We start from the raw sequence: 11,784 nt of genomic DNA, 5'->3' as shown, positions 1-11,784 counted from the left end.
GAGGAAGAAAAACGAGAGAGTGAGAGAGGAAAACAAAGAAACTGGAAACATGAGGGAGTGCTTGGAACTCGGACAAAAAAAAAAAAAAAAAAAAAGAACAAGGCAAGGGGTAAAAAAAAAAAAAAAGGGGGGAGGGTCCGTGTGTTTTGTGGGTGAGATAATGACTAACAAATGTTTGGACATGAGAGAAATGAGCACCTTGAATACACAAGGCCTTGGAAAATAACACTACTAAATATCTTGAAGGGAACACCTGCACATAGCAAAATCTTAATTCCAATCTGGCACTCTTCTCATTTTGCTGATCTCGGAGTGTAGTTCCAAAACCGTCCAGCAGGAGCTATTACAATGTCAAAACACACCAGTTACAATGATCTCAGCATGATATAATGTTCATATAGATCAACAATGCAATTCCAGTCAACTAAGATTGACAAAAAATATTCAAAAAAACATTTTAAAGAAGTGAAGTTATACCTAAGAGGACATTCTTTGCAGTGAATGTAGCCGATTGTTTTTCAGCGTAACGTCCTTTTCTCGGGTGACGTCGCCGACCCTGCATTACTTCGAGGCCTCGTACTCCATTATGTAAACCAGAAATGCATCCAAAGACAAACATCTCTCAGCTGTCCTTTGATCATGAAGAACGATATTGTGCATGTCACCCGACACAAAGCTGCGGCTAAATTGATAGCAGAATGGTCCAGATGCCAGTCCATCTGGAGACAATCAGTGGTGGCTCAGTCAATACCACCCGGGGGGCCTATTAAGCCTGGTGATAATTGCGCCGTGTGCCGAGGTGACTCATTATGACACTTGTTTTGAATTTCATAGCGTCAGTTAAGCCAGTCCTCTGCAGACATTCATCAACAACAATGGAGTCTCTTTGAGTTCAGTGGGCGGCCAATTGGATAAACACATTTTCATCCCTCTCAGACCGTCATTCTCATCTGGTGGGTCAGCACCCAAAAGTGGGTCACGGACAGGTAGTAGACAGATAGAGGACCGCACATAACTGTAGCGATGCTAAAATGAAGCTTCATGAAGCACTTGCATTTGTAATATTTAATTTTGCTATATTTATTTTTTGCAGTTTCTTTATTGTTGACTTGGTTGCAATTTAACAGTAAGAAGAAAATGTAAGTTATTGATGATTTGAAGGCATAGCTTAACCTTAAACGCTGTGTAAATAGTTTAGTTTTAATTTTCTGATTGCACAAAACCACAGCCACTGTGAACCATCTGGACTCCTTCACACGCAGACGCATACAAAATGGAGCAAAACAATTGCAGTGGGTCACGCAACAGATTTTCAGTTTAGTCACACTGGATCTGTGGCTGTTAAGCCATCGACACCAACAAACGCAAAGTCCAGATGTGTTTAAGCTTTTGTGGCACTTGCCATTAAAGGCACATATGCATATCATTGTCAGAGTGGCGGCAGGTATTATTTTTTGTCTTAGGTCAGAATTGGAGAGCTGATATACTTAGAAAAGAAGATTTTTGGAACGGGTAATGACATATTTTTACATTTTTATATTACGGCTGCAAATGCGAAGTTGCAAATTTTGTCAGTGATGCAGCATGTTTTTGTGCATAATTACATGCACCAAACATTATTGCAACATCTCACGTTAGTTCTTACCACATGCTATTTACTACATTACAAGCCAGTGTATTGCAAAAAAATAATTTGAAGTTGTTTTTAGTTCAATTATTACTTATTGTAGAAAATCAGGAGTCAACAAATATGGTCTCTCTGAGCATTTGCATGATCAAGTATTATTTGTAACATGACTTTAACCCTTTTAAAAAATAATAATAATAAAAAAATAATCACAATAGGAAATTGGTAACTTTGTTTATTGTAAATAAAATATGTTATTTGTACAATCGTGTTTGCATACATATTTTGTATGATATAATTGGTTAATTTGTTATATTTGGATCATTTTAAACAATACAATAAGGCTTTATTTTGAGCATGGTTTGAATTTGTATTTATTTATTTTCTTTATCTTCAAATGACCTGGCCCCTCTGTTCTAAAAAAATTGTAACGTGGGACTTAAGCACAACATTTTACTCCCTCCTCCGAAAAAGGGTAGGAATCAATACTCTAAATTTAGTTCGAGTATATACTGTGTAGTAGTTATAAACCCAACTTCACAAAAGTGGGTATCAATTGTGAAATTTCAAGCCTCCGTGTGTCTTCACATTGCTGAAGAGTTTTATGATCTTTCAGAGTGGAGAGTCGCTGCCCTCTAGTGTCACATTTGCCAATAACACCCAGTTCCTTTCCCGAGCAACTAATTAAGTAATATAATGTAATATAAGTATGTGTTGTTGTTGTTGTCTTTGTCCATAACGTCCACTCAAATCTGTTAGAAAGTTTTCTGCAGATGTTAATAACCTAATAACATCTGTGTAAAACCTTAGAGAAATTGTGCAAATCTCATGCGTCTCGTATAACTTGAACTTTTCAAATATAATGTGCAAATTGTTTGCTATTGCTGAAAATTGTGATAAGCTTCTGCTTTACAGAAAAACTCTGCATTTTGCAAATACATTTAAATGTGTTATCCGCTTGATTTGAGAAATACTCATTTTTAGGTTTTAGTACACCAGCCAAGTCTGTCTCTTTTGAAGATTATCTAGAATTTCAGTTCTGGTTGGTCCATTGTCGTTGTCATTGTCGCTGTCGCTTGTCCATGTTGCCCGTTGCTGTCGCCTGTCCCTGTCGTTGGTTTCCTGTCGTTGTCCAGTTTTTACAAGTTCCTCGTTTGCCTTTTGTTTTCTGTTTACTAAATGCCCTTTAAGTTACCCCTGCCTGGCTTCCCTGCGTTTGGGTCCTCACTTACCTCAACCCGTTACGTGGCACAGATATGGTAAAAAGTTAAAATGGTAGTTTGTTTTTCATTTTAAAATCGAAACATCCATCCATCAATCATCTGAGCCGCTTACAAAAACTGAAATACAGCTTGATTTTCTCCTTTTCTGGAACGAGTAAGGAAAAGTCTAATAAGAGTTTAATTTTCTTTTTTTTTTATTATTATTTTGAAAATGAAAATTGAATATAGAACGGGGCACAGGTCCGTGTTACTTTTGGTCATTAAATATTGTGTTTGGCATCAGATATTAAAAATTGGAAAACGCCATTACACGGAATATAAGAAATAAAATATAAAATACGACAGATAAATTTACAGTGAACAAATCAGCAACCAGCCTTGCAAGTGTCTGACGCTTAGCGCCCTCCAGAGGTCTTGTTCGGTCCTGCTAAAGCACAATCAAAGTTACACGTCTGAGGATGTGGGCTGGCAAAACTAAACTGGCGTAGTTTACGGCCTTCAAAACGAAGGGGCGGTTTGGCCGACGAGGAGGTCTATGTACCTGGAATCCATTGCTCATCCTAGAGACACCGCAAAGTTCCCTTATGTTCACTGAGGTTTCAGTTTTTACACGGCGAACTGAATGTGAGCATTGCAGTATTGAATTTTTGGTGGATTAACAACGCATTTAAAGTTTATTGGGGATCCAGTTCCTAACAAAAAAAAAAACACAGATGGAAAAATTTAGATTCAAATTAAATAATAAATATGCAATTTATGTAATTCAATAATTCAGTTTTCAATTCAAATATTCACGTTAAGCAATTCACATTCAATTCAGTAGTATTTAGATTCAGTTTCTAGTGGCACAAATATCAGCCCATAAATTTCACGCCATAAAAATGAAAGTGAATCACGCGCACATGCCACAAAAACTACGACTTGGCTATCTTGACACGCATCGTTTTCAGGTGCCACGTTGTCGCCATCTCCTGGTCAGTCGTGGAAATGCTTTTGGTGGCAACTTCAGAGCATCCAAACTGGAGCCGTTTTCAGTTTGTGCTATTTTCTATATTCAATTTAGAAATAAAAATTGAAAATTAAAATGTCATTAGTCCTTACTTTTTCCAGAAAATAAACGACAAAAATCGAGCTGTATTTCAGTTTTAGGGTTTCTATTTTAAATTCAAATGTAAATAACCAGTCGTTTTGCCATTTTTAATATCTGCTTCCAAACATAATATCCAGTGAAAAACGAGAGCCAGCTGCAACACCTCTTTAATTTACTCATTTTTTTTAGAGGATTTAAACACCTTTCCTCCTTTCATTGAGGTTGCTTTCGTCTCCAAAGGATTGCGGTTTATTGTTTTTCTTATAGGAAATGAGCTGGTTGCATTATTAAACATTGAGTCATCGTCGTCTTCAACTGCATGAATCCAATGATTGTGCACAGTTCTGTCTTCAGCTGCCAGTAAATTGCGCCATTTCTGGAAAAGTCCTCAGACGCTTGTATGTAAAGTAGACAGATGGACAAAAGGAACTGCATTCTGACTTTCAAAATAATAATTTCAATTCAAATGAAACAACACTTTTTAGGGACACTATATTTGAGAATAATTATCGGGTGACAAAACGAGGGCACTAGCATATTGTAATGCCAGTCCAAGTGTTCAATAAAGCACACGGTCCGCAATGGAATCTGATCGCTTTAATAATCAAAAACAACGAAATGAACACATCTTAAACAGGAGCTGCTGATGACCACAACTCACGCTCACACGCTCCACAGTCCGACTAACTGCCAGACCAATCTTCGCCAACCTGGCTCGTCCCCCACCCCCTTCCAATGACGTCACCCAACACTCAACTGACGTCGCCCTCGCACACACTAAACAACGAACAGATATTACAATATGTTCTGTATAAATTATCTTGAGTGTCAGAATGTGATTTACATATTCTTCTATTAGATTAAACACATACACTGCCGACTCTGTTCTTTAATAAGGCCATCAACCACTTACGTAGTTGCTAATTCATGTGATAGCCTATTTGTGGCATTAATTCATGTTTTTTCCTCAAATAAGTTAAGTTGTATATTAATTAGTTTATAGGGGTTTTACATGTTGTAAATGCAAATGTCGTCTACGAATGACCTCGCTCATCTGTCCATTGTGATTCCTCTATTATTGGCAACCAAACAACATAACGCGACTGTACTTTTATTTTGAAGGGAATCACAGGAAACCTTTTCCAGCATTGAGGGTGGCAGTATAATACAGTTCTGATGAGTCACGTGTCCGCATATCCCAGTTTTATCCCCTGCTGTATAAATAAGAGCACCAACGATGCATAGCAGCTTCAGACGTCCTGGACCCTGAAGACATTCTTAAAGGTGAGTAGCATCTGCCTATATTTTGGGCAACTTGCAGCAACACATGCTTGCAAAGTAAACACTTGGTCTCTTTGCACATTATTATGAGCGTCAATATGATTATTTGGAAGATCACACAACTGGTGTAATGTAATATTTGCTAAAAAAAAATGTAAATAGTACATTATGACTTGAATGTTTTATGCAAGGGTTAGTTTTAAATGGTGATTAGTTAGTGGGATGTACTTTGATGCAGAATTCTGGACCACATGGTTAAACAGATGACTGGTTTGTTTTGCTTACTCATGGGAGTGACCTCCATCTCCGGATCAGAACAAGTGGATTAAAGTACATGAAGTCAGATACAAATGAAATACAGAATGCATAGGACAAGACAAAATTGCAAAATGCATAAATACAATAAATTGAGTTTTGGCTCACTTTACAAAGCTGATTGAACTTTCTGGCCTTTATCTGGATTTGCATTCTGTGAGTTGTGTAACCAGCGTTACTGCGTGCAGCCTTTATTTTAAATCCCAGGGCTCAACCTCAGAATTGTGAATCATCCCCCTCATTCTCTTTGTCAACCGTCTCTGTTTAACTCTCCCACACTTTGACTGCTTTTGTTGGCTTTGCGCCCCCTCTTTGCACCTCTCGGCTCACCCAGCCTGGTTGATTTTACCTCATTAGTGCCTAAGAGGAAGCAATCCTTCTATGCACACAGTGATGTAGCGTCTGATTTAATTGTGAATAGGAGACAAACATCATTGTGCAGCTCACAACAGAGGTAAAAATAAATTACGGTCTTACTGGCCCTGGATGATGTCAGTATTTTGCTGTCATCTGATTGTTTCCATGGGAACAAGAGACGCATGCACTATATGCTACATGAGATCCATTTGGTTTTCAGGTTATATGATAGTAGTAATAGTCATAAAAACGTTTTTTTTTTTTTTTTTCAAATTGGGCTATTATTTAACAGAGAGTCTGGTTCTCTTTCTATATCGTTGCATTGTAGTTCATCGAATTAACTGTCATTCAAAGCAAACACTAGTTTTCTAATGAATACACCATTGGACTATAGTGACTGTGTCAACTTCAGGCTGTCCTGCAATGAAATGTCACCGGAGTGTGTTTGAATAAGTAGAATAAAGGGTCAGCAGCGCAGCCCAATCGGACGTCATCAGAAATGGGTAAACAGAGAAGGAGCTTGCCGCTCATGTTATGCAACGTCCAACCGAAAGTCATACTTGGTGAAAGTCACACTAAACACTGATCTAAGGTCAGTGTGTGAGCACACGATGTCCTGGTGATATGGTTACATTCATTCACTCCACATGCACTCTTTTTCATGATTGGGCAAAACGTCCGAGTAGGGGGGCACCAGCAAGACAACCACCATCTTTATGTAGAAATCTATTCACATTTTGACTTATTGTAACATACTGACTAATAATTTTTAGGAACGCTTAGCCTAAGACTCTAGGTTGGTGTGAGTGTGAGTTTGTCCAAATGTGCCCTGCAAGTGGCTGCCTTGCCTATGGGCTAAAGTGCTGGAATAGTCTGTTCCTCTTATTATCAGTGTAATGGAATTTCGGGAATGGTGAAATATAATTACTTGAGGAACTAGTTTCACTGTCTGATTTATACACCCCAGTTGTTGAGCAAAATAATCCTTATCAAACTATGTTTTGGCAGAACAGGCCGCGGGGGAATGTGGCCTTGTTGGTCTCAAGAGTGGAAAACAGGACAGGTTCGGACAGTATGTGTCTAACCTTGTAGACCTCGTTCTTGGAATAAAACTAATATAAAACCGAGAAAGGAAATAAATACAATGACTAGAGTAACAAAGAAAGCCTGATGTGTGTGGGGTGAGTTAATTAACTTTTTGTTATTAAAAACTGTTGAGGCTAGACTAAATTAATGGAGTTTCTCGTGTCACGTTTGCAGCATGTGGCGCCACCTAGTGTCTACATTGCTTCATTACAACAACCTTTTTATCTAATTGAATCTGTGTTTTTATCATCACAAGCAATTGTCATCATCACCTGCTGGCCCTGTAAGAGTCGGAGAGGATGTTGATGATGTTAATGATGCAGAGGAACAAGGGGTCCAAGTCGCTGGCTGTGGTGGCTCTTTTTCTGGCCTCCGCCAACTGTATACTCTCTCCCACCAGTGAGAATCTCAAACGTAAGCTTGTTTAGCCTGATGTTAAAGTTAAAGATGGATACCAAAATATATGTTAGCTTACATGCATACATAAATCCATGCTCAAGTTTTGGGTTTTTTTCTCTGCAGATATCTCACTTGAGGGAGAGAAGTACCTGAACGTACAGATTGAGAATGCCATCACTGGAGTTAAGGAGATGAAAAATATGATGCAGAAATCTTCAGAAGACCACAAGAAGGTTTTAGATGAGCTGGAGAAAACCAAACAGAAGAAAGAGGTACAGACATGCACCATAGACCCCACTCAATCGTAACTCTTCCATCTTTTCAAGAAAATTCTACAATTGCGAGTCGCTCATGAGAGCCCTGACCCTCAAACCAGTGGCGGATGGCCTATTAACAGGTTGCATGTCGTTGCAGGAAGCCATGTTGGCTGCACAGGAGATTGAGACCAAGCTACAAGAGCAGGAGGAGGTCTGTAACGAGACCATGAAGGCCCTGTGGGAAGAATGTAAGCCATGTCTGAAGAAAACCTGCGTCAAGTACTATTCCCGCACATGTAGCAGTGGTTCTGGAATGGTGGGCCGCCAGGTGAGACGCTACCGGTAGTGATGGTCAAATGAAGCATTTTGGTTTAACTCTTCTAGATGGCACTCTTGCTTTAAAGATGGAATGGAAATTGAATACATTTACCTTGCAATGGTGTTTATCTTTAAACCCAAAGCACCATCGAGAGAAGAGTGGGGAAAAAAGTCCCTCATTTGCCCATCAGTCATTATAAGCCTACTGTATAATAATAATAATAATAATAAAATTAATAGATTATGGTGCCTGCCATCATTAGCTGTTTATTTTTTTTACAATATCGTGAGATTTCATACAGTAACAAGTGTTTTTTTTTGTTTTTTTTGTTCTTTCATCGTGAGGTCCGCATCATAATAACGCATCGTGACGTCATATTATTTTAAATCAAATGAGTTCGTTGAATAACTATATACTAACGTTAAATAAAATATTGGATGAATGAAACTTTATCCAGATTATAATTTTTTTTCTTAGCACAGTGGAACCTGTAAGGTCCAACGCAGTCCATTTCAGGTGACTTGTCGGCACATTTTTTAGAACAATGTTCCATTATTTACAGATGTAAACATGTTAACTGCTAATAAATTGTAGCAGTAATTAAAGGGCAGTCGCTTGACCTAGGTTTTATTTATTTATTTATTTTTTTTTAAATAAATAAATGCATTTCACTTTCGGGTGTGCATTCTAATTTGTATCTAGTGCATGTTTGAAGTCATTTTTTTTTTCGGTCAAAACTCAAAACTGCTGGTTCATTCCGCCATATGTGTTATGACATACGACTGACGTAGTCTCATTTTTTTTCCATAGTTAGAGGACCTGTTGAACCGCACATCTCCTTTCTCTATTTGGATCAACGGGGAGAGGATGGACACCCTGGAGCAGGAAGGACAACGTCAAAACAAAGAGTTCAGAGAGTTGGAAGACAAATACTCGGAGATGGCTGACGGAGTGGATGGCATATTTTCAGACAGTATGAAGGTAAGGGAAGGTTGAGCGCGGGTCACAAGCACGTTTGTGCTTTGATTTTTAAAGTGGACAGATGGACCAGATCATTCACAGATTAGAGTTTAATAAGAATTAAAAAATAAAAGTTAAGTGTATGTAAAATATGCAGAAAAAAAATAAGCGTATGTAAAATATGCAAATGTGAAGTTCATTTTATGAACTCTCATGATAAATAAATGATGTCAATAATAACATTATAGTGCATTCTTCTTTTTATTCCTAAACAAACAACTTTAATGCAATACATCTATTGTATGGTTGTTGTTGTTGATGTTTTTTTTTTAAGTAAGGAGCTGTATGTGGACCTCAAGCTTTTTATATATATAGCTTGAAAAAAACAAACTTAGATATTAAGTTGGAATCTTTTGGTATTGGGAATGCTTTTCAGGTGGCTGACCACGTGCACTACAACCCGCCGGTATTCTCCCTGCCCAATTTCTTCCCATCTCGCTGGCGTCGAAGCATTCACTCGCTCTTCCACGAGCCCTTCCCCAGTTTCCAGGGTTTGTTCTCCAACATGATGGGCATCGGGAGGAAGAACCCCTTCGACTCCTTTGGTTCAATGCTGGACTTTGACACAGACGCCCCCACTAATGAAGGTGCGCTCTCAAACAATGACACCCAGGGTTGGAAAGCGCTACATTGGTGGAAACTTTGCATGTGGGGATTAGCTGGGCAATCGGAAACTTTCTGTGGGGATGAATGGAAATAGGAGAATTATTAAGAGTGTGTAAGAATCAAAAGGAAAACTGGGGTAACATTTAGGAATTAAATCACATTCTGCCACAATCAAACTAATTTGACAAACAGAATTGAAATTTCTATAAAAATCCTTTCACGATTTCTTGATGTGGCTGTTGAATGTGTATTTAAGCATTAAGAAAACTGAAAATGATGTTCTGTGTCTGCGTGTGCTCACAGACGGCAGCGTGAACGAAGATGTGGTCATCACCAAACCTTACGGAGACGGCAGCATGACCTGTAGGGAGATTCGCCGCAACTCAGCCGGCTGCCTCAAATTCCGCGACGAGTGTCAGAAATGCAAAGAGATTGAACATGTCGGTAAGTCCGTTCTTGACTGTCACAACCCTGATGACAAATTAGCCTGATAAAGGATGTAACGTGCGCTAATATTAGCTAAGACAAGAGTTAATCATGAATCTAACGATTGTGTGATACATTTATAACAAAAAAATCGCACTTAAAAAAAAAAAAGACGTCAGCATTTGTAATCGCTCTACACGTGTGGCTCAAAAATACACGAGAATAAAATGAGTTCATATTTGGTCCCTTAACGTTACGACAATAAATGAATTGCCAGTAGAACATTTGACTGTTTTACAATACTGTCTCCTTAAGTATTTGTTTAACTTTACAGAAGAGAGAAAAATTATGTGATTATTTTGCAGATATTTTTAAATCTGTTTTAATGGCTAAAAAACAAATCCACAAAACATGTCGTTGACGGAAGTAACGGATACATTTTAACTAAGTACAGATCTGTGGTATTTTACATTGAATACAAAGTAGTGCTTTAAAAATACTGATAACTCGCACAGATTTTTGTAGCGTGCCATAATGACTGGAGTCCTTCACAGATTGTTCCGGAAAGAAACCTCTGGAAGGTCCCCTGAAGCAGGAACTGGAGAGGGCTCTGGCCATAGCCGAGCGCTTCACTCAGCACTACAACGCTCTCCTAAAGCACTTCGAGGAGCACATGTTCAACACGTCCGCCGTCATGGACCTGTTCAACAAGCAGTTTGGATGGGTGTCTTCTCTGGCGAACAACACCAAATCCAAGGATGACTTCTTCAAAGTAGAGACGGTGCATACACATTGCCTTATTTCTACTTCATTATTTTATCTCTGTTAGTAGAAATAGTCTGTTGATTTTTTGTTGTTGTTATTGCAGGTGGTCACCAGGGATCCAGTGGAGAGGCCCGGTGAGGACGCAGAGCAGCCAGACACCAAGGTGTCCGTCAAACTCTTCAAATCGCCTCCCATGGACTTGAACGTCCCGGGCGACATCCCCTGGAATGATCCCAAGTTCCCTGAGGTGGTGGCTCAGGAGGCGTTGGACCGCTACAAGGATATCACTGTGTGAGTGGCCTGCTTTTGCTGGAAAAGCATTCAGACAAATATGGTTGGAAGTTTTAAATATTAGATGGACAGTGGAACCTCAAGTTTCTGTGGTTAATCCATTCCAGAAAACAAATCCCCAAAAATAACACCCAGGCATTTTTGGGAGATATTTTTTTTTTTCTGTTGGACTGAAAGAGAGCTTGAAAAAAAAAACAGTGAACATCTAAGATTGCTAGCCACAGATATCATCCCTTATACCAGGGTGAGAGGTGTCTCATTTATGGTACCGGGCCACACAGATATATTAAAAAAAAAAGAAATAAAAAATGTCAGCACAGTTAATATTGTGAGTATCTCAGATATAAGACTGAAAATATTAGACACGGCCAGCTGCCTTAATAGTTTTCCCGTTCTAAAGTATGAATGAGAAGATACCGCACTCCTTCCAATTCTAAGCATCTTTTTGTTGTTTTTTTTTTCAGCATTGCCAAATAGAGGCTTTGTGCACATTCTGCTTGATCCAAAGCACCCAACAGCGACTCACTGGTTCCGCAACAACTCCTCACAAGTCCTGCTTCTGCTAAGCGACAGTTTAACCCTCGTAAGGTGTATTTACATCTCCTTGCCCTGCTGGAAGAGAACATATTTAGTAGATGATAGTCTCTAGAAAGGCCCTTTCTGTGCTTGTTTTTAACAAAAAAACATAAACCTGCCTAACTTTAAAGAGTTAATCTTACTGT

At 38.8% G+C, this 11,784-nt stretch overlaps 1 protein-coding gene across 2 annotated transcripts; it reads left to right on the top strand.

The window, feature by feature from the left end:
• Positions 1-5,062: 5,062 nt before the first annotated feature.
• On the top strand, positions 5,063-11,781 carry clu (clusterin). 2 transcript variants are annotated; one of them, XM_088285664.1, is made up of 10 exons: positions 5,063-5,224; positions 7,236-7,393; positions 7,502-7,650; positions 7,793-7,963; positions 8,765-8,935; positions 9,351-9,561; positions 9,884-10,024; positions 10,561-10,787; positions 10,875-11,062; positions 11,527-11,781. In XM_088285664.1, exons 2-10 carry the CDS (start codon positions 7,279-7,281, stop codon positions 11,537-11,539), a joined length of 1,386 nt encoding a protein of 461 aa, XP_088141790.1. In that variant the 5' UTR covers positions 5,063-5,224; positions 7,236-7,278; the 3' UTR covers positions 11,540-11,781. The 2 variants fall into 2 exon arrangements, with proteins under 2 accessions (XP_088141790.1, XP_088141791.1); XM_088285665.1 differs by lacking the exon at positions 11,527-11,781 and having other exon boundaries at positions 10,875-11,066.
• Positions 11,782-11,784: the final 3 nt, after the last annotated feature.

The sequence above is a fragment of the Idiotropiscis lumnitzeri genome, chromosome 21 (assembly GCF_059441095.1).
Source record: "Idiotropiscis lumnitzeri isolate Australia: NSW breed Sydney's pygmy pipehorse chromosome 21, RoL_Ilum_1.0, whole genome shotgun sequence".
NCBI lineage: Eukaryota > Metazoa > Chordata > Actinopteri > Syngnathiformes > Syngnathidae > Idiotropiscis > Idiotropiscis lumnitzeri.
The sequence above is the reverse complement of the archived record's forward strand: the minus strand, read 5'-3'. Positions and strand labels throughout refer to the sequence as shown.